The sequence below is a fragment of the Lonchura striata genome, chromosome 2 (assembly GCF_050655825.1).
Source record: "Lonchura striata isolate lonStrDom1 chromosome 2, ASM5065582v1, whole genome shotgun sequence".
In the NCBI taxonomy this organism is placed as follows: domain Eukaryota; kingdom Metazoa; phylum Chordata; class Aves; order Passeriformes; family Estrildidae; genus Lonchura; species Lonchura striata.
The window spans coordinates 73,916,365-73,936,235 of NC_140704.1; the positions used below are offsets into that span (position 1 = coordinate 73,916,365).

Sequence of the window (19,871 nt, forward strand, 5' to 3'; positions counted from 1 at the left end):
CTTCAATAAGGCAATAAAAATAGTGAAGGGACGCTTAGAGGCAGCACATTTAATGCTCATTAGGGCAAAATATGAACCCATACACGATGTAGATGAGACCCTAATACTAAGTCACCAAGAGTTACAAAGATTCAGTGAACAAAATAAAGATGAACAAGAAAATGGGGGAATTGAGATAAGTGGAAGATCATTTGTTCACTGTGATATGCTCGATTACCTTGGTTTGCATAAGAACGTACTGGTGTGTCTTTGAAATGCTTATTTGCTTACAAGGTGATAAGGAGGTTGAGATTAGAGTCCTGGGTGTGTGTATCTGGTCTGCTTGCTGCATCTCAAAAGAAGAGACTTAGAAGCTATCACAACGACCAGACTCAGACTACATCTGGAGAGTCACGCCTGCAAAGAGAAGGGGGGGGATAAAAGGAAGGTTGGGACAGAACATTTTTGCGCGCCGTTGGTGGAGCAGGAGACTCCCCGGCCGCCCAGCGCTGTGCTTTGCTTGCCTTACTCGCTTGCTGTTTTAAATAAAATTGCTTTATTGAATTAAGACACTTCAAATTGCCGTGTCACAATTTATAACACATTGGTATCCATCTTGTGATTTTCAAGTACAGTTCTGAACCATATTTTGTCATTCATATAACTGTGTTCTCATGCAGTGCCCGTTGGCTAAGACAATGCAAACTGCTATGTTTTTAGCAGAAGCTGTTATTAGACCGACCTGACCTCTGACACATCACTGGCTTTCTCCTAGCAAAGGTGATCCAGCTGCATCTTAGTTGGTGTTAATTTTTCATTTACAGTTCTTTTGGTGCCTTGATGCTGCATTAATCTTGATTAATGTTATCCAAAAATATATACTAAGTTCAACAACTGTGTATTTTTAAAAGGGCATTTTCTTCTATTTCGTGACATTGAAGATATCTCCTTGGATTAACAGGACTTATAAATGGTGCACCACAGCTTGTGCAGCATCATAAAAGAAAGAAGAGAAAGGAAAAAAGTCTTTCTGATTGTGAGGAAAAAAAATTCAGCTTGATGAAAATGCTCTTGCCACAGTCTGAAATATAAGTTACTCTGATATTAGTGTTTGAGAGATGCACAACTGTGGTGAAAAAAAAAAAACTTGTTCTCTTTCATTCCTCCCATACCCTTTGCCCTATTTTACTTACATTCCCTCAGCATTCCCTATGCATTTTTGTTTCAGTTTTGAAAGCAGCATGCTATAAAAGCTCACCCCAACTAAAAAGATACCTGTACATATGCAGTGTGAACAAAGAAGGCCTCCTTTTCCTGCTAGACCTAATCTGATATATGGTGACAAACAGCCTCAACGAGTTTTGTACTTCATCACCTATAATTATTAAACCCAAAATTTACAAAAGAAGTAACAGCAAGTTTTCCTCCAATAGTCTGGGGAAAAACCAAACCAAATCAAACAAAAAAGCCAATCTGAAACTAAATCTTAAAACCAAACCAAACAAACAAACAACCCAAAACCCAAACAAAAACAAAAAACAAAACAAGCAAACAAACAAATAAAAACCACCGCGAAACCAAACATGCAGGATATTGGGCTTGATCAATTCCCCCTTTGTAGATGGGCTCGTGTAGACAGGGAATCTGTAATTCAATCCTGGACAACCTGCGACCTCTTTTGGTCAATTAACAAAATGAGCACAAGGACAAAAGAATACTGAAAAGCCTTGGTAGCCACCCATCGGGGAGTTAAGCAAGGCTGACCTCTCTTCTAAAGCATCTTTAATTTCTCAAGGAAAAGTGTCTACTCTAACACCATATTATTCACAAATAAAACCAGACTTTTTTTTATCCTGCTGAGTACGATGCTCCTTTCAAGATGTTATCTGCAAGGTATAAGTACTGAATAGAGAATACTGAAAAGGTGATTCTAATTATCTAAAAATCATGTCTTGTAAAAAGTGCAGCTTTCAAGATCAACAGTATTGTGGTCAGTACCTTGAGCAATAACATATATACTTCTCTCTTCCACTTGAATTTTGACAGATTTGAACAGCTGATGTATTACTGAAAGATGAGCTGCAGTATTACTGATGAAGGGGTTGAAAGTAGAACAGTAGTCTGGCTCATCATTTCCATGGCAGAACATGTTTGTATAAGCCAGTATCTGTGAGCATTGCTGTTTTTATTTTTCATGAGGCAAACTTCTCTGACTGAAACACCATATATTTGTCTATATATACACCTCACCATCCTCTTGCTCATGAGAATGCAGTAGAGCTTCAGAAAGAATGGTCACGAAATTCGACACTGCCAATTCAGATCTTCTCAGAGTTAAGCCAAATTAACACGGGAGCAAAATTTGCCTAGTGAAATGGAAAGAGAATTTGCAGTGGCCTGAAGACAAATACATGCACTGTGCAAAAATCCGTGTAGAATTTCAAAGTTGGGAGTTTAGGGGGATGGATTGTCTTTTTTATCCTAGATTTGTGAGGACATTGTAATGGAAACTGTGTTCTTATATATGGAAGGAAGAGTTTCAAGAGTACAGAGAACACTTTAAAAAAAAAAAAAATGGAAGCATATCCTCGAAGATGGGGCAAGATATGGACCGAGTTCTGGGCCAGAGAGCAACATCTTCTCAAACGCGGCTGGGGTGCCTGAGTGTGGGTGTGGTCATGCACATACATTTCCTCCCAGTCTACTTTGGAAACGCAGCTGTCATGTGAGCTGTAAGCCAGTCTCAAGGTATGCCCCGAACCTGCGGGAGGGCGGGCGAGTGCGAGCGCAAGCACATGCGCCAGGGCCGGGGCTCTTAGCGCAAAGTGGACAGGATTGTAGCTAGGAGTCCAAAAAAGGGCACTCTGTGCGAGCGTCTCTCGCCTCCCTCGGTGCCAAGGTAACACACACGGTCACGGGGAAGCGCAAAGGCACAGAGAGACACTTTTTCTTCAAACTAGTGACACACGACTTGGCCCTCTCGCCAGAGCCCTACCCTTCACAGCTGATTTTTAAGAAGTGTCCATAAACCCCCGGCAGCGCGGCGTCCCCCGTCTGCTCCCCTTGCACTGCACCGCCCTCACAGCCCTGCGTGACCGAAGCCTGGATCCGACCAAGGCCGGCTCTTCCGGCCGCGCCGCGCGTTAGTCATGGCGCGGGGTGGGCCGGCGACCGCGGCGCTATATAGGGCGTAAGGACAGCAGGGGCACAGTTGGGTGCGGAGTGGCGGGGAGTGGAGGAGGGCTGCGCGGTGGCAGGCAGCACGGGGAATAAAACGAAGGGAACCTCGCTTTTTCTTTCGCCCCGTGTCTATTTTTCCCTTCTCGGTACTATCTCCTTTTCTGAAATGTTTTTGGAGTAATTTTTTTTTTTTTTCCTGACCGTCTGCGCTTGGCTTTTTTTTTTTTTTTTTTTTTTTTAAGTTTTGCAAGGTTTTTTTTTTTTTTTTTCCTGAGTGTTGTATGTGGCAAAAAAAAAAAAAGAGAAAAGTTACTGTCGAGCCAAATAATTCAGGCGCTCCGCAGGAAGGAGGCGGGAGAAGGAAAAAGTTGCTTTTGTTGCTAGTGAGCAAGCAACTGCAGAGAGGGCCGGCGTGCGAGTACCGGCAGCGCGGCTTCCCGCCTCCTCACGCCGGCAGGCTTGCGAGCGGCCCGCGGCTCCGAGCCCCGCGGCTCCGAGCCCCGCGGCTCCGAGCCCCGCGGCTCCGAGCCCCGCGGCTCCGAGCCCCGCGGCTCGGGCTTCGCCGCTCCACTGCCTCCGCCCGCAGCGGCGTGTGAGCGTCCGCGCCGCTCTGCCCGCCCGGGCTGCGCGGGGGCGGCTCCCGGCGGTCCCCTCCGCCGGTTGCCATGGTGCCGCGGCCCGGCCTGCTGTGGGCAGTGGCGGCGGCGGCGGCGCTGGCGCTGCTGGTCCGGCGGGCGGCGGCGGCGCTGGCGGGGCCGGTGGTCCGCTGTGAGCCTTGCGACTCGTGGGCGCAGCAGCAGTGCAAGCCCCTGCAGCCTGACTGTGCCGAACGGGTACGGGAGCCGGGCTGCGGCTGCTGTCTCACCTGCGCCCTGCGCCCGGGGCAGCCCTGCGGCATCTACACGGAGCGCTGCGGCGCGGGGCTCAGTTGTCAGCCGCGGCGGGAAGAGGCGCGGCCGCTGCAGGCGCTGCTCGAGGGCCGCGGACTCTGCAGCAACGCTACGGCGGGCAGCAAGCTGCGGGCCTTCCTGCTGCCGGGACCGCATGCTGCAGGTAAGGGCTGCGGCCGCGGTGGGAAGCGAAAGGGTGGCTTTCCTGCGCGCCGCCCTCCGTCTCAGCTGCTTTCTTGTTGGGCTGTTTTTTTCTTTTGTTTGTGCGGTTTTGTTTTGTTTATTTGTTTGTTTTTGGTTGTTGGTTTTGTTTTTTGGGGGTTTTTTTTGGGTGTATGTGTGTCGCTTTCTTTTGTTTTAAGTCACAAAGACCCACACGAGCGGGAAGGCGTGGGCGAGCTCGCGGCAGAGCTCTGTCTCTGAAACGGCTCGCTCGCTGCCCGGCTGCGGCAGGCCCGCGGGCGGGGGGCTCTCCCGGTAGCCACGTAGCCGAGCTTGCATCGTTTTGAAGGCGTGGTTTGGCCGAAGGAAAGAACAACTTACCTCTTCCACCTTATTTATGTATATATTGGTTTTCTTCACTGATGCTGAGAAGTAGGTCCTCGCAAAAGAGGCAGAGCTACTTTTTTTTTTTTTTCCTTAAAGAAAAAAAAAATAAAGAGAGGGGAGGAGGGATTGTATGTGGCTTCTGCAAGTGCATGGGACTGGCAGGCTACAGAGCCTGGATGGAGAGAGAGAGGGTATAATCTTCGCCGTTTGTCTCCAGTGTAGCTGGAAACAGCGTCAGCAAAAAACTCGAGAGATGAGGGTCTAACTGCTGCAGTGCAGTGTGGGTAAGTCAGGAAAGTCTTAAGCACAGAGAGGAAAAGACAAAAAAAAAACAAACACAGAAGACAAATTTAAATATCCCTTTGTCCTGGAGAAGTGGTTATTCAGAACAAAGCGTTTGTACAACAGTGTTTAAGAGCACGTTGTTTTTTTGTCTGTACTGTAAATAAATCCTCGGTCAAACGAAGATTTCCTGTACCTCTTCCATGTCTTGTGAGATGTTCACAGAACGGGTTTTGTTTGAAAAGGAAGGGACGGTTGGAAAAAGTTCTGTTAGCATGCACATTTTAAAACTTAAAACAGGGAAACTTGGGATTCAGATCGAGACAGCATAGTCCCTCTATGCAAGCATTTAATTAAAATCTTTGCTAACCAACAGCAAGCATGTTAACATTTATTTAATAGAAAAATGTGTCAAAAGACATTCCACTGTTTGCATTTTTAAAAAGCCAGAAGATTTTCTGCCAGGTTGTAGGGACTCTTTGACTAGCCATTCCTTGGCTGAGAAAGTGGCACCAATGCTCCAGTTAACCGCCTGTTAAAATAAGAGATGCCTTATTATAATTATTTATGTGCTGCTTCTAAGCTGTGACAATTTGAATGAGAGTTTGGATGTATTAACTGAAAATTTTAATCTCCTTGGAACATCTAGTAGCCTCCTTCATCATATGAGCTTGGCTCATCCTGTTCATCACTGGAGTAACACTGGAAGCAAGAAGCATCTTCTCGGTACTTAGGAGTTGGTGGCATTTAATTTATGGGTAGTGCTTTCAACAGTGAGTGTTAGAGAAGGAGAAAGGGAAAGACAGAGTTGTACTTAGCTGAAAATCTTTCCATTTTCAGCTGAATTATTTCTGCATTCTTGGCTGAAGGAGAACTCAGTTTTTGAAATCACTAGAAACTTTTGGTTCCTTAAAAAGTGCATGCAGTTCACATTCAAGGAGTGAAGCTTGCAAACCTGGTGTGCAGAAAAGAAGAAGTACCCAGAACCTGTGTTACACATAGTACTTACTTCCTCATGAGGACCACTCCACTCCCAGCTCCCAACACTCCCTAGTGTGTATACCTCTCTGAGCAGGATCACATAATTTCCTTTACATGCAGCTAGGTCCTGCATCACATGCTATTCTGCTGGTCCTTCCTAGTTCATGGAAATTGATAAAAGTTGGTACAGGGTAAAGTATATTACAGTAACATTATAACAGACTCTCTCATTTGGGTTTGTTTTTTTTTTTTTTTTGGCACAAAAGTGTTAAATAGTAGTGTGCATTTGCAACCCTTTCCTTTTAATCTCTTAAAAATAAAAAGAGAATGAGTAACTTTCACAGCAGTTCTGTTTCTCTTATGAGGATGTAAAGCTAGCATGGCACCAAGTTTTGTGAAACTAAGTTAATAAAATATGCTTTACAGTTTAAAATGTGGCAATATGACCATTTTAATCTGAAGTGTAAGAAGTACTGTTGAACTATGGTGGCTTCTCTGAACTGAAATGATCAGACATGGTCATCAATGGTGATCAATGCATGTTAAGAATGTTTTCTAATTATTTTTGGTAGAAGAGAAAACCTAATGAACTGATTAGGACTGACTGCAGAAAACCTAGATTCAGGTTTATAACATTTTAGTGCCTCATTTCTTGCAAATTTCATTGAGAATGTGGGGGAAAAAATACTACTGTTTCAGAACAGTAAACCAGCAAAAATATATTCAAATACCACAGAGAGTCTGAGTTAAACCCACAACAGCCAGGAAATTTGGACTTAGGACTTAAACTTCCTTAATGCTGTTGCACCGTGATGTGGATTTTCCTGGTCAACTATGTCCATTGCCAGCAGTGGCTGTGCTAAAACCACCAGTAGCAACATACTAACTCAGAACCCTCTTCCTATGTTCCTTCTATCATTGCTGTGTATTGGCAGTGCCACTGTGCTCCCTGTCTAGAAATATCAACAAACTATGTGAACATGGACTTTTAGCACTGAATTTCTCAGGTTTTGTGATTTTTTTTTTAGTGAGTCATCAAGTATAATTTTAGTATAATTTATAATTTTATTGGATGTTATCATTGTGCACTCCCAATAGGATTTCCTTAAAAAAAAAGTAAGGTGGTCAGTATCTAAGACAAAACTAGTGGGTACAGCTATTACTTAGCTGTTAGGAATTACTTTACTGGAAAAATTCTCTGGAGGAAATGCAAGTAGTTACACTTGCACTGCAGGAGTCTCTTAACAGAGAGAAATGCAGCATAAACAAATACCTTAGAAGGTACAGGAACACTGAACTTATGGAGTATGTTAGAAAAATGTGCTTCTCCTAAGTTTTTGTGGATGGTAGCTTAAAGAGAAAATATTTTTGAAGCTCAAGATGAAAACAGTGTTTGTCCTTGGAACTACTACAGAATGAATAGCAGTTTTTGTCTATTACCTATAAAATGTGTTTTGTACACCAAGATGTTTTTTTTATTTTAATAGCAGAGAAATGAAAGTATGCTGTTCTTTTTCTTCCCTGTTCTGTGTATTGAATAAAGTAAGAAAAAAAAAAAAAGGCTAATTAGAACCAGGAAACTCGGCAGGCTAGAGTTGAGAGTATCAACGTCTTAAAAACAAAACAAAACAAAACAAAAAGACCCAAAAACCCCCCACCCAAAAACGGCCTTGGGACAGGCAGAGCCACGCAGCAGCCCCTAAGTACCCGAGGCCGGCCGCGTTTATCTGGAGTTGCTGCAGTCCGCAGCAGCGGAGGCGGAGGGATCCCCGCCCCGGCGCCGCGGGGCTTGCGGCGGGCTTCGCTCTTGCGGTGCAGGCCTGCTGCCGGCGGGCGGCGCTGCAGCGGCAGTCAGGAGCCAGTGGCCAGCGCGGCCGTGCTTCCTGGGACAGCGGCCGCGGCCGGTTTCCCGGTCTTGGGTATAGCTGCACAGGCGGTGCAGCTGGGCACTTTGCAAGGCTGCGCTGAGCACGGGAATGCTTCAGTTAAAAAACTCATCGCGTGTCAACAAAGGTGCTGACATGTGCGGAATGCTACATGGTTAATCTTTTTTGTATATTGCTATTTGGTAAAAAGGAAGATTAAACACATAGCCTAATCTAGTGGCTTGTTGATTGAGGAGAGACCTCATTGTGCTCTACAGCTTCCATACAAGAGGAAGCAGAAGGGCAAGCACTTATCTCTTCTTGCTTGTGACCAGTAATAGGATCTGAGGGAATGGCATGATGCTGTATTAGGGGAGGGAGAGGTTAGATATTAAGGAAAGGTTCTTCACTTTTCTTAATAAGGCGGGTGGGCTCTGCAGGGAAGTGGTCTCACCAGCAAGACTGACATCATTCAAGGAACACTTGGACAATACTGTCAGGCACATGGTTTGATTCTTGGTACTGTCCTTTGCAGGGCCAGGAAATAGACTTGAGGAGCCTTGTTGGTCTCTTCCAAGTCAGGATATTCTGTGATTCTATGTTTCTATGCCCTTGCAGACACAGCTGTCAGCCAAGTAACATTGTTTCTTCTGCATTTGTTCTTTTTGAAGAAAATTTCAGTGCTTCAGAAGAAGACAGGAGTACCAGCAGCATCGAAAATCAAGCCATTCCAAACTCTCACAGGATGCCAGATTCCAAGTCACATCCACCTCACATCAAAATAGATATCATCAGGAAAGTGCAAGCTAAAGATACACAACGCTATAAAGTCGAATATGATTCGCAGAGTACGGATACATTGAATTTCTCTTCTGAATACAAACAAGGGACTGAATATGTAAGTCTTTTTTGTAAATAGGGGGGCATTTTCCAACCTGTGAATGTGTATGTGTGTGTATACATATGCATGTTGTGCATATGAAAAGATCAATAATTACACTAAATAGCTAAAAAGTGGTAATTGTTGCAGCCTTGTAGGACATTCTGGCATTTTAACTGGTAAATCTATTGACTCTGCAAATGCATACACAATCAGCAGACCAAGAAGACAAGAAGACTGTGCTCAGGAAACACATAGGACTAATGTAATGATGTTTACATCAATACAGGCATGACTTGCACTAAAGTTTCTCAGAGGCTGAAAGTTCTTGTTCCTCCCTGTAATTGTCAACATTTGTGTGAGTGGACTTGGAGTGCCATCATTAAACTTAGTTGCAAACAGTATAATTAAATTGCAACAATGGAAAAAAAGATGTTTTACTTTGAGTGTATTGGCACTGTGTTCATATGCTGCCTGGTGCAAATCAAGGGAGATAAATTTAAGCTGAGGTGAGGATTAGGGTCTTGACTAGTCAGTCACTGTATGACATGCTGAGCATCACCTCCACTTGCAGTTGCTGTAGGTGCTACTGCTTAAATGCAAGTGGTCACATGAGCTGCCATTGCTTCCAACTGACTGTGCCCAGTGAATTTGCAGGGCAGTTGGAGTGTGGTTAATCTGAGGGCAAGAATAATTCTCTCCTGGACATCCAGCTGATAACCTGTGCCTTAGGCCAGATGGCTTGAAAAATGCATCTGGCATTTTATCAAATCATGCATGGCAAAAATCACCTTCAAAAGAAGGTTTTGAAACTTGTATGAGGTGAAAACCTCTGCCTGAAGAGAGTGTGGCTTCCAAGAGTAGCTTCATTTTTAGTTTGTCACTGATGTCCAGCCATCTGGTTATATTCAGTATCTGCCTTCCAGTGTTCTCCTCCCAAAAATGTGAAGTAAAAGTGCCATCACTAAAAGAATGAAGGTTGGTCGCTTGATGAAATAGATTCTTAACTGCAATGAGTAGTAATAGTTGGGTCCATGAGCAAAGGTATACCAGTTTACCAAGGCTGCTGGTGTCTTTAAGAATTTGAAATAAGTCCATCAAGGACAGGTGCTTTTGTCAGCAAATGCTCTTCTAGCTGTGTCTGCATGTTAGCTTTTGATACTGGTCTGGCTGACTTTGGAAGCTTGCTTCAAAATAAAAATTTTTTAAATCTGTTGATCTTTTTGTAGGCCTAATTTGGGATCAAATCTCTGAATGTCTGTCACTTGCAGTCAGTGCATTTGAGCAGTAAGAGGAGCCATTTAAAGCCCATGCTTGGAACTTGTGAGACCAGTTCAGAAAGAAAATGTGAAGGCAACAAGGGAGGTCTTTACTGACCAAAAAACTCCATTTTAATCTCCAACAGTACTATGAAGATTATATGCTTTCAGACATTCACATTAAAAGGTCCTTTACGTGAACAAACTATTAATACTACTACTTGAAAGTATGAATGTCATTACTTCACTAATTAAAAACAGCACCAAATAAGTTTTTGTGTCAATGTAGCAACTTAAATATTTTTAAACCATGAAACATGCAAAGAAATTTTTTCATGTGTCTGTTGAAGAAGTGGACTGTTGGTGCAAGTCAGTGATATACCCAGATAGGAGTGTAGCTAAGCTCAGAGTTTGTAGGCTGTGACCCTTGAATCCTGATCCCACTGCTGACACTGACTGCCTTCTTGGCCTCTGGCAAAATGTGAAGCCCTCTGCTCTTGATTTTCTGACTTCAAAGTGGGGCTCATCATGCTTTACTCTCCCTACCCTGGAGAGCTACCGTGAGGTAAAACTAGTTGGTGTTTGAGACGTTCTCTTAGAAGTGCTTCTGGAAGCTCTTTTTGACTCATTGTCCTAGAGCTAATCCTCACTACTTTGTTGTCAGCCTTTTGCAGATGAAGAAAGAGAGGGAAAAAAGTGATGTACTAATCTTATGAGACTTCTGTGTGCAACTGGTCCTCTGTATGACTGCATCTATTTGATTCAGTTGAAATTGGGAATTGTTGTCCAAGTTGAGGTATTTTATATATACATTATGCCAAACTACCAAACTACTTATTTTCAATTGAATCAATTTAATTTAAGCTTTTAAATCCAGCAGAATCACAAAATATCAAATGTCATTGGGAAGGCCTATCCTGTAGTGTATTTCCAGTGACCTACTTTCTTCTTTTCCTATGTGGTGCAAGGCAAGCTTTTCCAAACTTGTGTTTCATGTGACTGATTTATATACTGGTTAAGCCTTCCCAAAGGTATTTGACTGTGATTTCAACTGGAAATGCCAATATGTGCCTCAGCATAGCATAAGGCCTTCAATCTTTAGAAATCAATTTATCTTGAATAGAGCAGAAAGAAGTGTTTTTTTGTGAATGATCTGCTTTTGACATATTCACCCATCTTTTTGTTTTAGTGTATTTGTTTGGATTTGTACTTTCTTTTGTCCTTTAAAGAATTATTAACTGTTGAGTGAAAGATGGAATTTGGGAGTGAAGTTTCATCTGTGTTTTCTAAAACATGCTTTTTAACAGGGTCCATGTCGTAGAGAAATGGAAGACACTTTAAACCACCTAAAGGTACTGAATGTCTTGAGTCCCAGGGGCTTTCATATTCCAAATTGTGACAAGAAGGGATTTTACAAGAAAAAGCAAGTAAGTACAGAGTTTTTATAATTTTAATTAATGCATTTCACCTTTTCTTCATCTTTGTTGAAGGATCTTGCCAGAAAGTGCATTATGTATAATTTTGCAGAAGAGCTAGTTAATTTTCAGTTTTAGGACCTGATCCAATAGTGCTGAGCCTTGTCAAGTGGGGATAATATTTTTATTTCTTGTTGATCATGACAACAGATTCATTTGAGAAACTGTATACCTAATCACACATGGGTTGTCTGGTGTCCTAGATACTAATGCCCTTTGGTTTAAAAAAAAGCAGTGCCTATACAATAACCCACAGAGCTAATGTTGCAGTCACCATGACTCCAGTAGATAGATCAATGCTTTGAATTGTAAATAGCTGCTTGAGAGTGCCTAGAAGACCTACACTGGATCATATTACATAAAGCAACTTGAGAAAGGTATGTATCTGTCCTTTATCTTCTACACAGATCACTTCCAAAATCCAAGTCATGTTATTGTGAAAATGATACTTCTAGTAGTTACTCTGCAGCAGGGATGGCTCCTCAGCCCTTTCTGGTTCTGGGGTTGTGACCTTTCTTGACAAATGCCAACCAAAACTGTGGGTTTGCTTTAGTTGTGTTGGACTGAGCTACAGCAGCATACTCCATTCAGTTCTGCCATTGAAACTCGTTCAGAACTTGGGGAGGTGCAAGATGTGTCAGGTTCTTTGTTTAGTGTGCACATCCCATCTAATTTCAGTGGCCTGCCTCCAAATATATATTTCTTGGTATAATTCCAAAATTTCCTGAATTCAAAGGTTTCTTTAAGATTTTTCTCAAGGACAGATTTTATTTGTGGACCATCATGTCTTTGCCTTCAGGTTTACACAAATCAGCCTCTCTGTCTCTGGTAACCAAAGGAATGATTGACTCTGTGTTGCTAGCTAATGCAGTTCATTGGTTGGAAGTGAGAGGTCAACCTCTGACTAGGCAACCTTATTTTAGGAATGGTATCTCTCAATTTTTTGGCTTTCAGCTTTCTTAGAAACAGTCTTTCCCTTTCTAGTATTCTGTGGAGCTCTGCAATAAGCTGTCAGTCTCAGGTGGGGAATTTTTAACAGGGGTGAGATTTCCAGCCATCCTTTTTGCCATCAATCCAGCATTAACAGTGCTGTTTGACTTTTGGTACATGCTGCTGAGCTTTTCTATGTTTCCATGCTTATTCCTGAGCAGGTGGTGGCAACTCCCAAGCAGGAAAAGTTTCATTTTGTTGCCTGGAGCTTTGAGAACCCTGCATCAGCCATGTTGTGCTGTGTGTAAACTAGCAGAGGGCAATGCTCACATCTCAAGCTGCTTGTTTTCAGAAAATTCATTTGGCTTCTATGCAGAATGAGACTAGGACTGTGTTTTTTGCCTGTGTCATAAAAGTATTTTCTTAGCTGCTTTAGCACAGCAAATCATTTGACTGTATTCAAGGCACTCAAGTGTGCTGTAGCCTTTTTCCTTCTCTATGTATTATAGAACACTGCAGAAGAATGTATTTACTTTGTTCAATAGATCTTCCTTTCATCTTTCTTCAGACTCTAAGGTTTTTCTTTGCAAAAATGTGGTGGTTTGCAAGTAATCTCTGGCATTGTGTGTAGTAAATCAGATCTGCAGTAAGCATGTATTAAAGTAGCTTACTTGAAAGGAGGACTGTACTTTAAAGTACAGTCATCGTTCTATCGCCAAGGCAAAAAAAAAAAAAAAAAAGAAAAAAGGAAATACAAAGAAAAAAATAGGAAAGACAGATTAAAAATCTTATGTAGTATTTGTTCCTAGAAGCTGATTTATGGGGATAATGTGTTGGTACAAAGCAAACAGACACTTCTGTCCTCTGTATTGTCTGTGCTGCCTGGAAACTTTTAAAATTTCTTTAGGAAATGTTCCTATACTATGTGCAATAGCCCATCCAGTCAGCATAGATAGAGAATGAAATGACACTTTCATGTCTAGCCAGCCTTGTCAATCACTGTGCCAATTTACACAGGTCCAGTAGTTTCAATGGTAGTTTGAGATGACTCAGGGTCTTGCAGGAGATGCCCACAAAGGGATTTCACATGAGTAAACATTCTACCTGAAATTCACCTGAGTTGCTGATTCTGTAAATGAACCATGAGCAATCTGGGGAACAAGCCCTCAGAGATGGGACTTACAGAGGCAGCCTGCTTCTCTCACCAACAAAATACAAACTAAAATTAATAGTTGCCCTCATAGAATTAACTTCTAGGAAAAAAACATCAGTTTGAGAAGTGTGTGAGTCCTGTCCAGATCAAATTAACTGGTCTACAAGGAGTTGTGACAATTGTGTTATTTTTTTTTGAAGCATCAACATGTAGTTCTGATATTTTAGATACTGTGAGCAGGTGTCTAATCTCATTAACAGAATGTTATGCTGTTTTATTAATTCTCTTCATGCCATTAATAGCCATGTTCAATCTGTAATTGAATTATATTCTATTGTCACAAAATTCAGAATAGTAGGTTAAGGAGTATGTTGCAGATGATAGATAATTATGATTGTTCATAAATAATACAGCTAGGATGAGAACAGTTCCCCCAGCCAGCCGGATGTCGCTCCTGCCCTTGGATGAGTCCTGGAGTGAAATGGACTGTTCCATCCCACCTCCCAAAAGATGTATGTTTCACCCTGCACCTCTATCCCTCCCTTAAAACATCAGTGTCTGTAACCCCATTGGCCCATGCCTTATCCCAACCCACCTAGGAGCCCCTGATAAGGGAGCTCCGAGCCACCACGCACCCTCTTGGAACTTCTTCCCCCTCTTGGACCCCTCCCCCTCCCTTGGAACCTCCTCCCCTCCTGGGGCTTCCCCTCTCCTAAACCCTCCTTTTGTCTCTCCTCTCCCCCACGCTCTCAGGCCCAGCCACATGCTGTGTCTGGGAGCACGAGGCAGGACCTTCCTGCACCCCCAATAAACCTCTTTCCCCAAGACCAAACTCGAGAGATCTCTGCCTCCCTTCACCCACACCGTGCTGGAGCGTGTTCTTCACACAGGAATAGACAGTAAATCCATTTAAAAATGACTGTAAGCTAGGCATTTTGAATTCTAGAAACAGTTGCCAAAACCACTGTCTAGGATGAGAATGTAGTAGGTTTGGGACTGTAGGAATCTGATAAATCATTATCATATTGGGACAATTAAAATTCTTTCAGGAGGCAATCTCATATTCTGCCTTCCTGGTCATCTGGTCTTCCAGCCAAGTTGAAAGGACTTATTTTTCATTACATTTGCAGAAACTGACTTTTCAGGAACAACCATGAAGAATAACTTGTGTCTGTGAAACACTTCTAAGAATATAAATTTCTGACAGGGTATAATATGAAAAATATTTCATACCTTTTTTTTATATATAAGCTTTAAAATCAGACCTGTTAAAATGTATAGTTCTTTGTCTTAGTCACACATGTAAGGTTGTACTATTCAATTGTGCTATATAGGTATATTTATGCATAATTAGTTGATACAGGCACATTCCTACGCCTTTGATGAAATTAGAATTAATATATATGGCAATTACTAGAATTGCCCCATGTTTGTATACTAGAGCCAGATACTTACCTACTTGTGAGCTGGCATTGTTTCACTGAAAACAGAGATGTGCTTGTCAGGAGCCAGAACAGCCTGAGGTATAGGTCAATGTTATCTGTTCCTGAAGACCATGGTTGTAGCTCCATGGAGTCCTCTGGACTGACCAGGAATTCAGTGGGATACCATATGCTTTGCTGTGTCCCATAAATAGCTCTGTGGTATTTCTTTGTGGAAGGGAGAGGAGCAGGTGGCATGGAAGATGGCAACTGGTGTTTCTATCAGAAGTAATTAGTCTCCATTGCTTGGGCAGTTTTCCAACTTTTTAAACTTATGAAGTCATACAGAATAGCTAGGCAGAGCCTAGAAATGTATGTGAATTACAAAATTTGTAAGAGCAAATATTTAGATGTGTATGTTTTTCCATATGACCTGTTTACCACTTCTGTGGAGTGTTGGCTGTTTCAGGATAAAAGCATCACTTTTTAGTTTTAATCAGAGGTGCTTTACTATTGACAGCATGGCTGAGTGGGTAGGAAAAAAACACTTGGGAAAGATAAGTTTTCTCAATTGTGTTATTTCAGCTGTAGAATGATCTAAGGGTTTTGCTTTTCAAATGGATTGTCTAGAAGAAGTAAAAAAATACTAGTAGGGAAGGTGTTTCTGCAGATTAACTTCATGTAGTAATTACTTCTGAATATTGATTGGGCAATTGTTAAAAGCAATCAAAGCCTCCAACACTGATATGTAGGCTTGCATCACTCTCAAAACAGATGATCAATTTGTTTTGAGAGTGATGCAAGCCTACGAATCAGTGAGTTGTACAATATACTTCATATAGTACTTCTAAAAGGGGAGGCTATGTTACTATTATTAGCAGAAATGTTGTTTCATTGCCAAATCACCAGCCTGGCAGCCAGAAGCCCTATGCTCTTTGGGCTTCATCTGTGTATACTTTGTTGGGAAAACAACTTTAGAAGTGCTGGCTCTGTTTACTTATTGTAAAATTTAATTATGCAAATGCTGTTATTAATTCCTCTGTTTTGAGCATGAAGAATTTAAGTCATTGAATGTTAATAATACTTAAGCTAGAATCCAGTCTATTTACCACCAAAATTGAAGAAAAATTTCCATTGACATCAGTGGACATTGAGCAGTCGTCCATGGAAATCCTGGAGAATACATGTAAATTCTAGTCAGGCTTTTAAAACAATAAATATAAATTTTAGGACTTATGTTTAAAGATTTAGTAATACATAAGAACTGAAGTGCAGGTAACCCTTTAGTTCAGTGAATTATTAATGTAGCTGTTCTCTCAGTAGGTTTGGACTTCTTTACCCTCTTCTAAAAGTAAGTTGATATGTATGCTAAGCTGGACCTTGTCATCTTGCTGCTGTCCATTTTCATAGGGCTAATGCAGAAGGACTGCAGATTTGTAGAAAATAAAACATTGCATTATTTCTGCATTGGGCATTTTACTCAATAATATATCAGAAGGGTGGATTAATTTGCAGTTTTGCTGAATAACATTACTTAATTTACAGTAAAATAAAATAAACAAGATAGTGACTTGTTTGAAAAATTTGTACCTAATGTGTGAGCTGCTTCCATCTCTCTTTGCAAGGTCTTAGTGAAGACTGTCTACCCTACTCCATGCTGCCACAAATTAGTTGGCTTATGGGCCAGTGTGCTGGTGTAGGCTGTTCCAAAGTGTTCTGTATTCCAGAACGCTCCAATTCTATCCAAGATAGCACTCTCACCTGAGATACTAGACTAGAAATGGAAAGGATCAGTCACTACGAGCAGCATGTGAAACTGAACACTTGCTTCATATTTTCTTGTGCACCTGCACATGGAAAAGGCACTTATGTGAGCCACTGACATAGCCTCCTGAGACATTGGGCCATGCCTATGACCTTCTGGAAAAAGAAGTAGAGGGATAGTGGTGAAGTTTACCAGATTGTACCAGCTGAACTTCTGAAAACTTCAATTACTCTGAATGTGATCTCAGAGGCAACAATTGCTCTGTTTGAATAATAGACTTGACAGTGTTGAGGGACATAAGTAGCACCAGTCCAGCCAGTCTTCCTTCATATTGGCAATGCAACAGACAAAACCACAGGAAATTGGGTGTGTTTGTGTCACTGCCTCTTTTTTGAGTATGTCCTGAGTAAACAGCCACCTTTGTTTGCAAATTTGAGGCAAATTCTGTATCACCAAATCTCAAAACATGAGCTGACGGGGGTTGTGTCTTGACAGTGAAGCTGACCATTGCAAACCTAGTAAGATTCTCAATATATCTTATGAATGGGTAAAACCCTTGCAATGTCTTAGAGGTTCATGGTAATGTAACTGTGTCCAAGGTTGCATACTGAATGCAGCTTGCAGCATGTTATCTCTTTTAGTCTAGCTTTTACCATTCTTAGTTCCTTGGGAGGATCATTGCTTACTTAGTGTGTAGTAGACTTTATAATGCATATTTATTGCATTGCTGCTTCTAAAGAGGTTCAGTGTTATTGCCTGTGATAGTTTCAGGTTGGTCAGCATTGCTGGTGAATTCCAACAGTTAACTTAAAGCTAACATGTTACAGACTAGTAGATACACTAATTTTTTGATAGAGAACTACATGTGTAAAGTTCTAGTCCACCTAGCAGATTTTGCAATAACTATACTATAGAAGGATTATGTATCTGTTAATAAATGTCAGCTACACTTTTGAATTTCTTTCAGTAAACAGATGCAAACCAAGTGTGCTTCTTGTTTCAATAGTTGTCTTTGCCAGACTTGTGCTTTGTGTAGAACATATCTGCTAAATTTTCTTTCTAAAGATGGGTCCCAGTCACTAGCCCATACTGTTGAATGGTATTCAAAGGGGGCAGCTGTGCGAAATATGATAGGGAGCAATTCATAAGCTATTGAAGTGCAGGTATCAAAGGAACAGGAATCCCTGTTGTCTAATACTGTGAAGAAAACAAAATTCATGCTAACTGGGTCTTTTATTATGTTTCAGTGTCGCCCATCTGAAGGCCGAAAAAGAGGTTATTGCTGGTGTGTGGATAAATATGGACAGCCACTTCCTGGGTATGATGGAAAGGGAAAAGGAGATGTCCACTGCTATAACTTGGAAAGCAAATGAGGGCTGGGTGCCAGCTCTTTTGGCATCTGTGCATGGCCACTGGACCTCACAGAGACCTTGGAGGGGCTGGGCAAACACTGTGGGACTGCACTGTGTGTAGTAACAAGCTCTGCCTCCTGCAGCAGATGGGGAGTTGCAGCTTCTGTGGATGTTACTGCATCTGCACCCTGCCACCGACACACATCAAGCTTCCTATGGATGTGTAGGGAGCTCTGAATTCCCATGTAAACCTGCACTATTGATACCCAGGGAGAGAAAAATAAAAGGCACTTCAGAATGGAATCAGGGAGTCTCCACTTACTTTTTAAAGAATGGCCTGTGACTAATTTGATCCCAAAAGATTCTGGCTTTTTTATTTTAAAGAATTCATAAACGTTAAGCTTGTAAAAGTATTGAAAAGAAAAACAAAACCAAAAAACCTGCAGGGATTTAAAGGTAAAGTTTTTTTTACAGGTCTGATGGGAAACTTGTCTTCACGGGTAAAAAGTTTTATAAAAATCTCAAAGAACTTTTAAAAGAAATGTATTTCTAAGATAAAGACATGGCTATTTTTTTCTGTAAAATATATGATAAATATTCTGTTAGTCCATATTTAATATAATTGTTTTTAATAAACTTTATTTAAATGTAATGTGAATACCAAATATTGCACAGTAATTCTTATGTATACATGTATGTGCAAAGAGAAAGTAAGGTTATGGAATGATTTACAAATATGTTTAAGTCTCTATGCATATACACTGACCTGTTCCAGGTAAGAGAAATGAATTTTTGGAGCAAAGGAAGTGTTTCCAGAAGGGATTGAGTTTTATTGTTTGATATAACTACAAATGCCAAGATAATATTTTATTTAAATTATTTTATTGATAATTCTAATGTACCCATCACTGAATTATGCCGCTGGAAAGGATAGCAATTGTACTGAAGCTCTTGGTAAAGCTTTCATCTGTCTGTACGTTGCTTCAATTTGTGCAACACGGCTTACATTTCTTCCATTTACTGCTCACACTAATATAGAATATTCATGGACAAAAAATTGCCATTACAGTACTACTCTTTGTATTTGCTTATTTATTGTGAAAAGGTGTATCTATTCTGTGTTGTCTTGGTACATTCTACCAAAGCACTTACTCTGTATGAGGAACTCCTGTTGAAAACAATGTCAACAAGATGGGGGGATTTTGGACCCTGGGTGTTGAGACCCATGGGTTTCATTCATGTGACACACAATTGTCTCTTGCTTTGACTATGGCAGAAATCATTTGCCTGCATCTAAGCATAGAAAAAGAACCATTGGGTTTAAATAGTTAAATTCATTATCTGCCATGGTGTTATATGTCTTTTTATTGGAAGAGAAGTGATTTGGTTTTGTTGTGGTAAATGGTGCTTTCACATAAGGAAGGCTTTGGCAACATTTTTTTTTTTTTCGAGGCTGATTCTTTAATGTACTTTGAGAAAAATTCTGTATGACAGTGAAATTTGGATAAGGAAAGGTAACCTGTGAAGTGTATCATCTCTCTGGAAAATAATGCCATATTTTGTATATGTATTTATTTATATATTTTATATAAATATTTTTTATATTTATATAAATATATATTCTTATATGTCTCACTGTAAATGTTTGATGTCACTTTGATGTAGAAAAAAGAAGCCATCAACACTGTAATTTCTTGTTGGGTTGGGAACTTCATGAAGACTATGGACATTGGGTTTTCACCTGCTGGGGCTAGGCATTGTGTTGATGGAGGAGAGGCTGTGGTGCTGAGGAGCCCATTCCTCTCCCACTGCATGAATTACAACCATCCTTGTTCCTGCCACCAAATTTCTGTCTAATGAAATGAGTTCATATAATCATTAAAACTGAAATTTTATAATCTCATAGTAAG

The 19,871-nt window shown here is 41.2% G+C and overlaps 1 protein-coding gene across 1 annotated transcript; it reads left to right on the forward strand.

Moving 5' to 3' along the window:
* The first annotated feature begins 3,807 nt into the window (after positions 1–3,807).
* IGFBP3 (insulin like growth factor binding protein 3) lies at positions 3,808–18,610 on the forward strand. The gene is made up of 4 exons (XM_021543140.3): positions 3,808–4,212; positions 8,398–8,624; positions 11,173–11,292; positions 17,857–18,610. The coding sequence occupies exons 1-4, from the start codon at positions 3,825–3,827 to the stop codon at positions 17,980–17,982; spliced, it is 861 nt and encodes a 286-aa protein (XP_021398815.3). The 5' UTR covers positions 3,808–3,824; the 3' UTR covers positions 17,983–18,610.
* Positions 18,611–19,871: the final 1,261 nt, after the last annotated feature.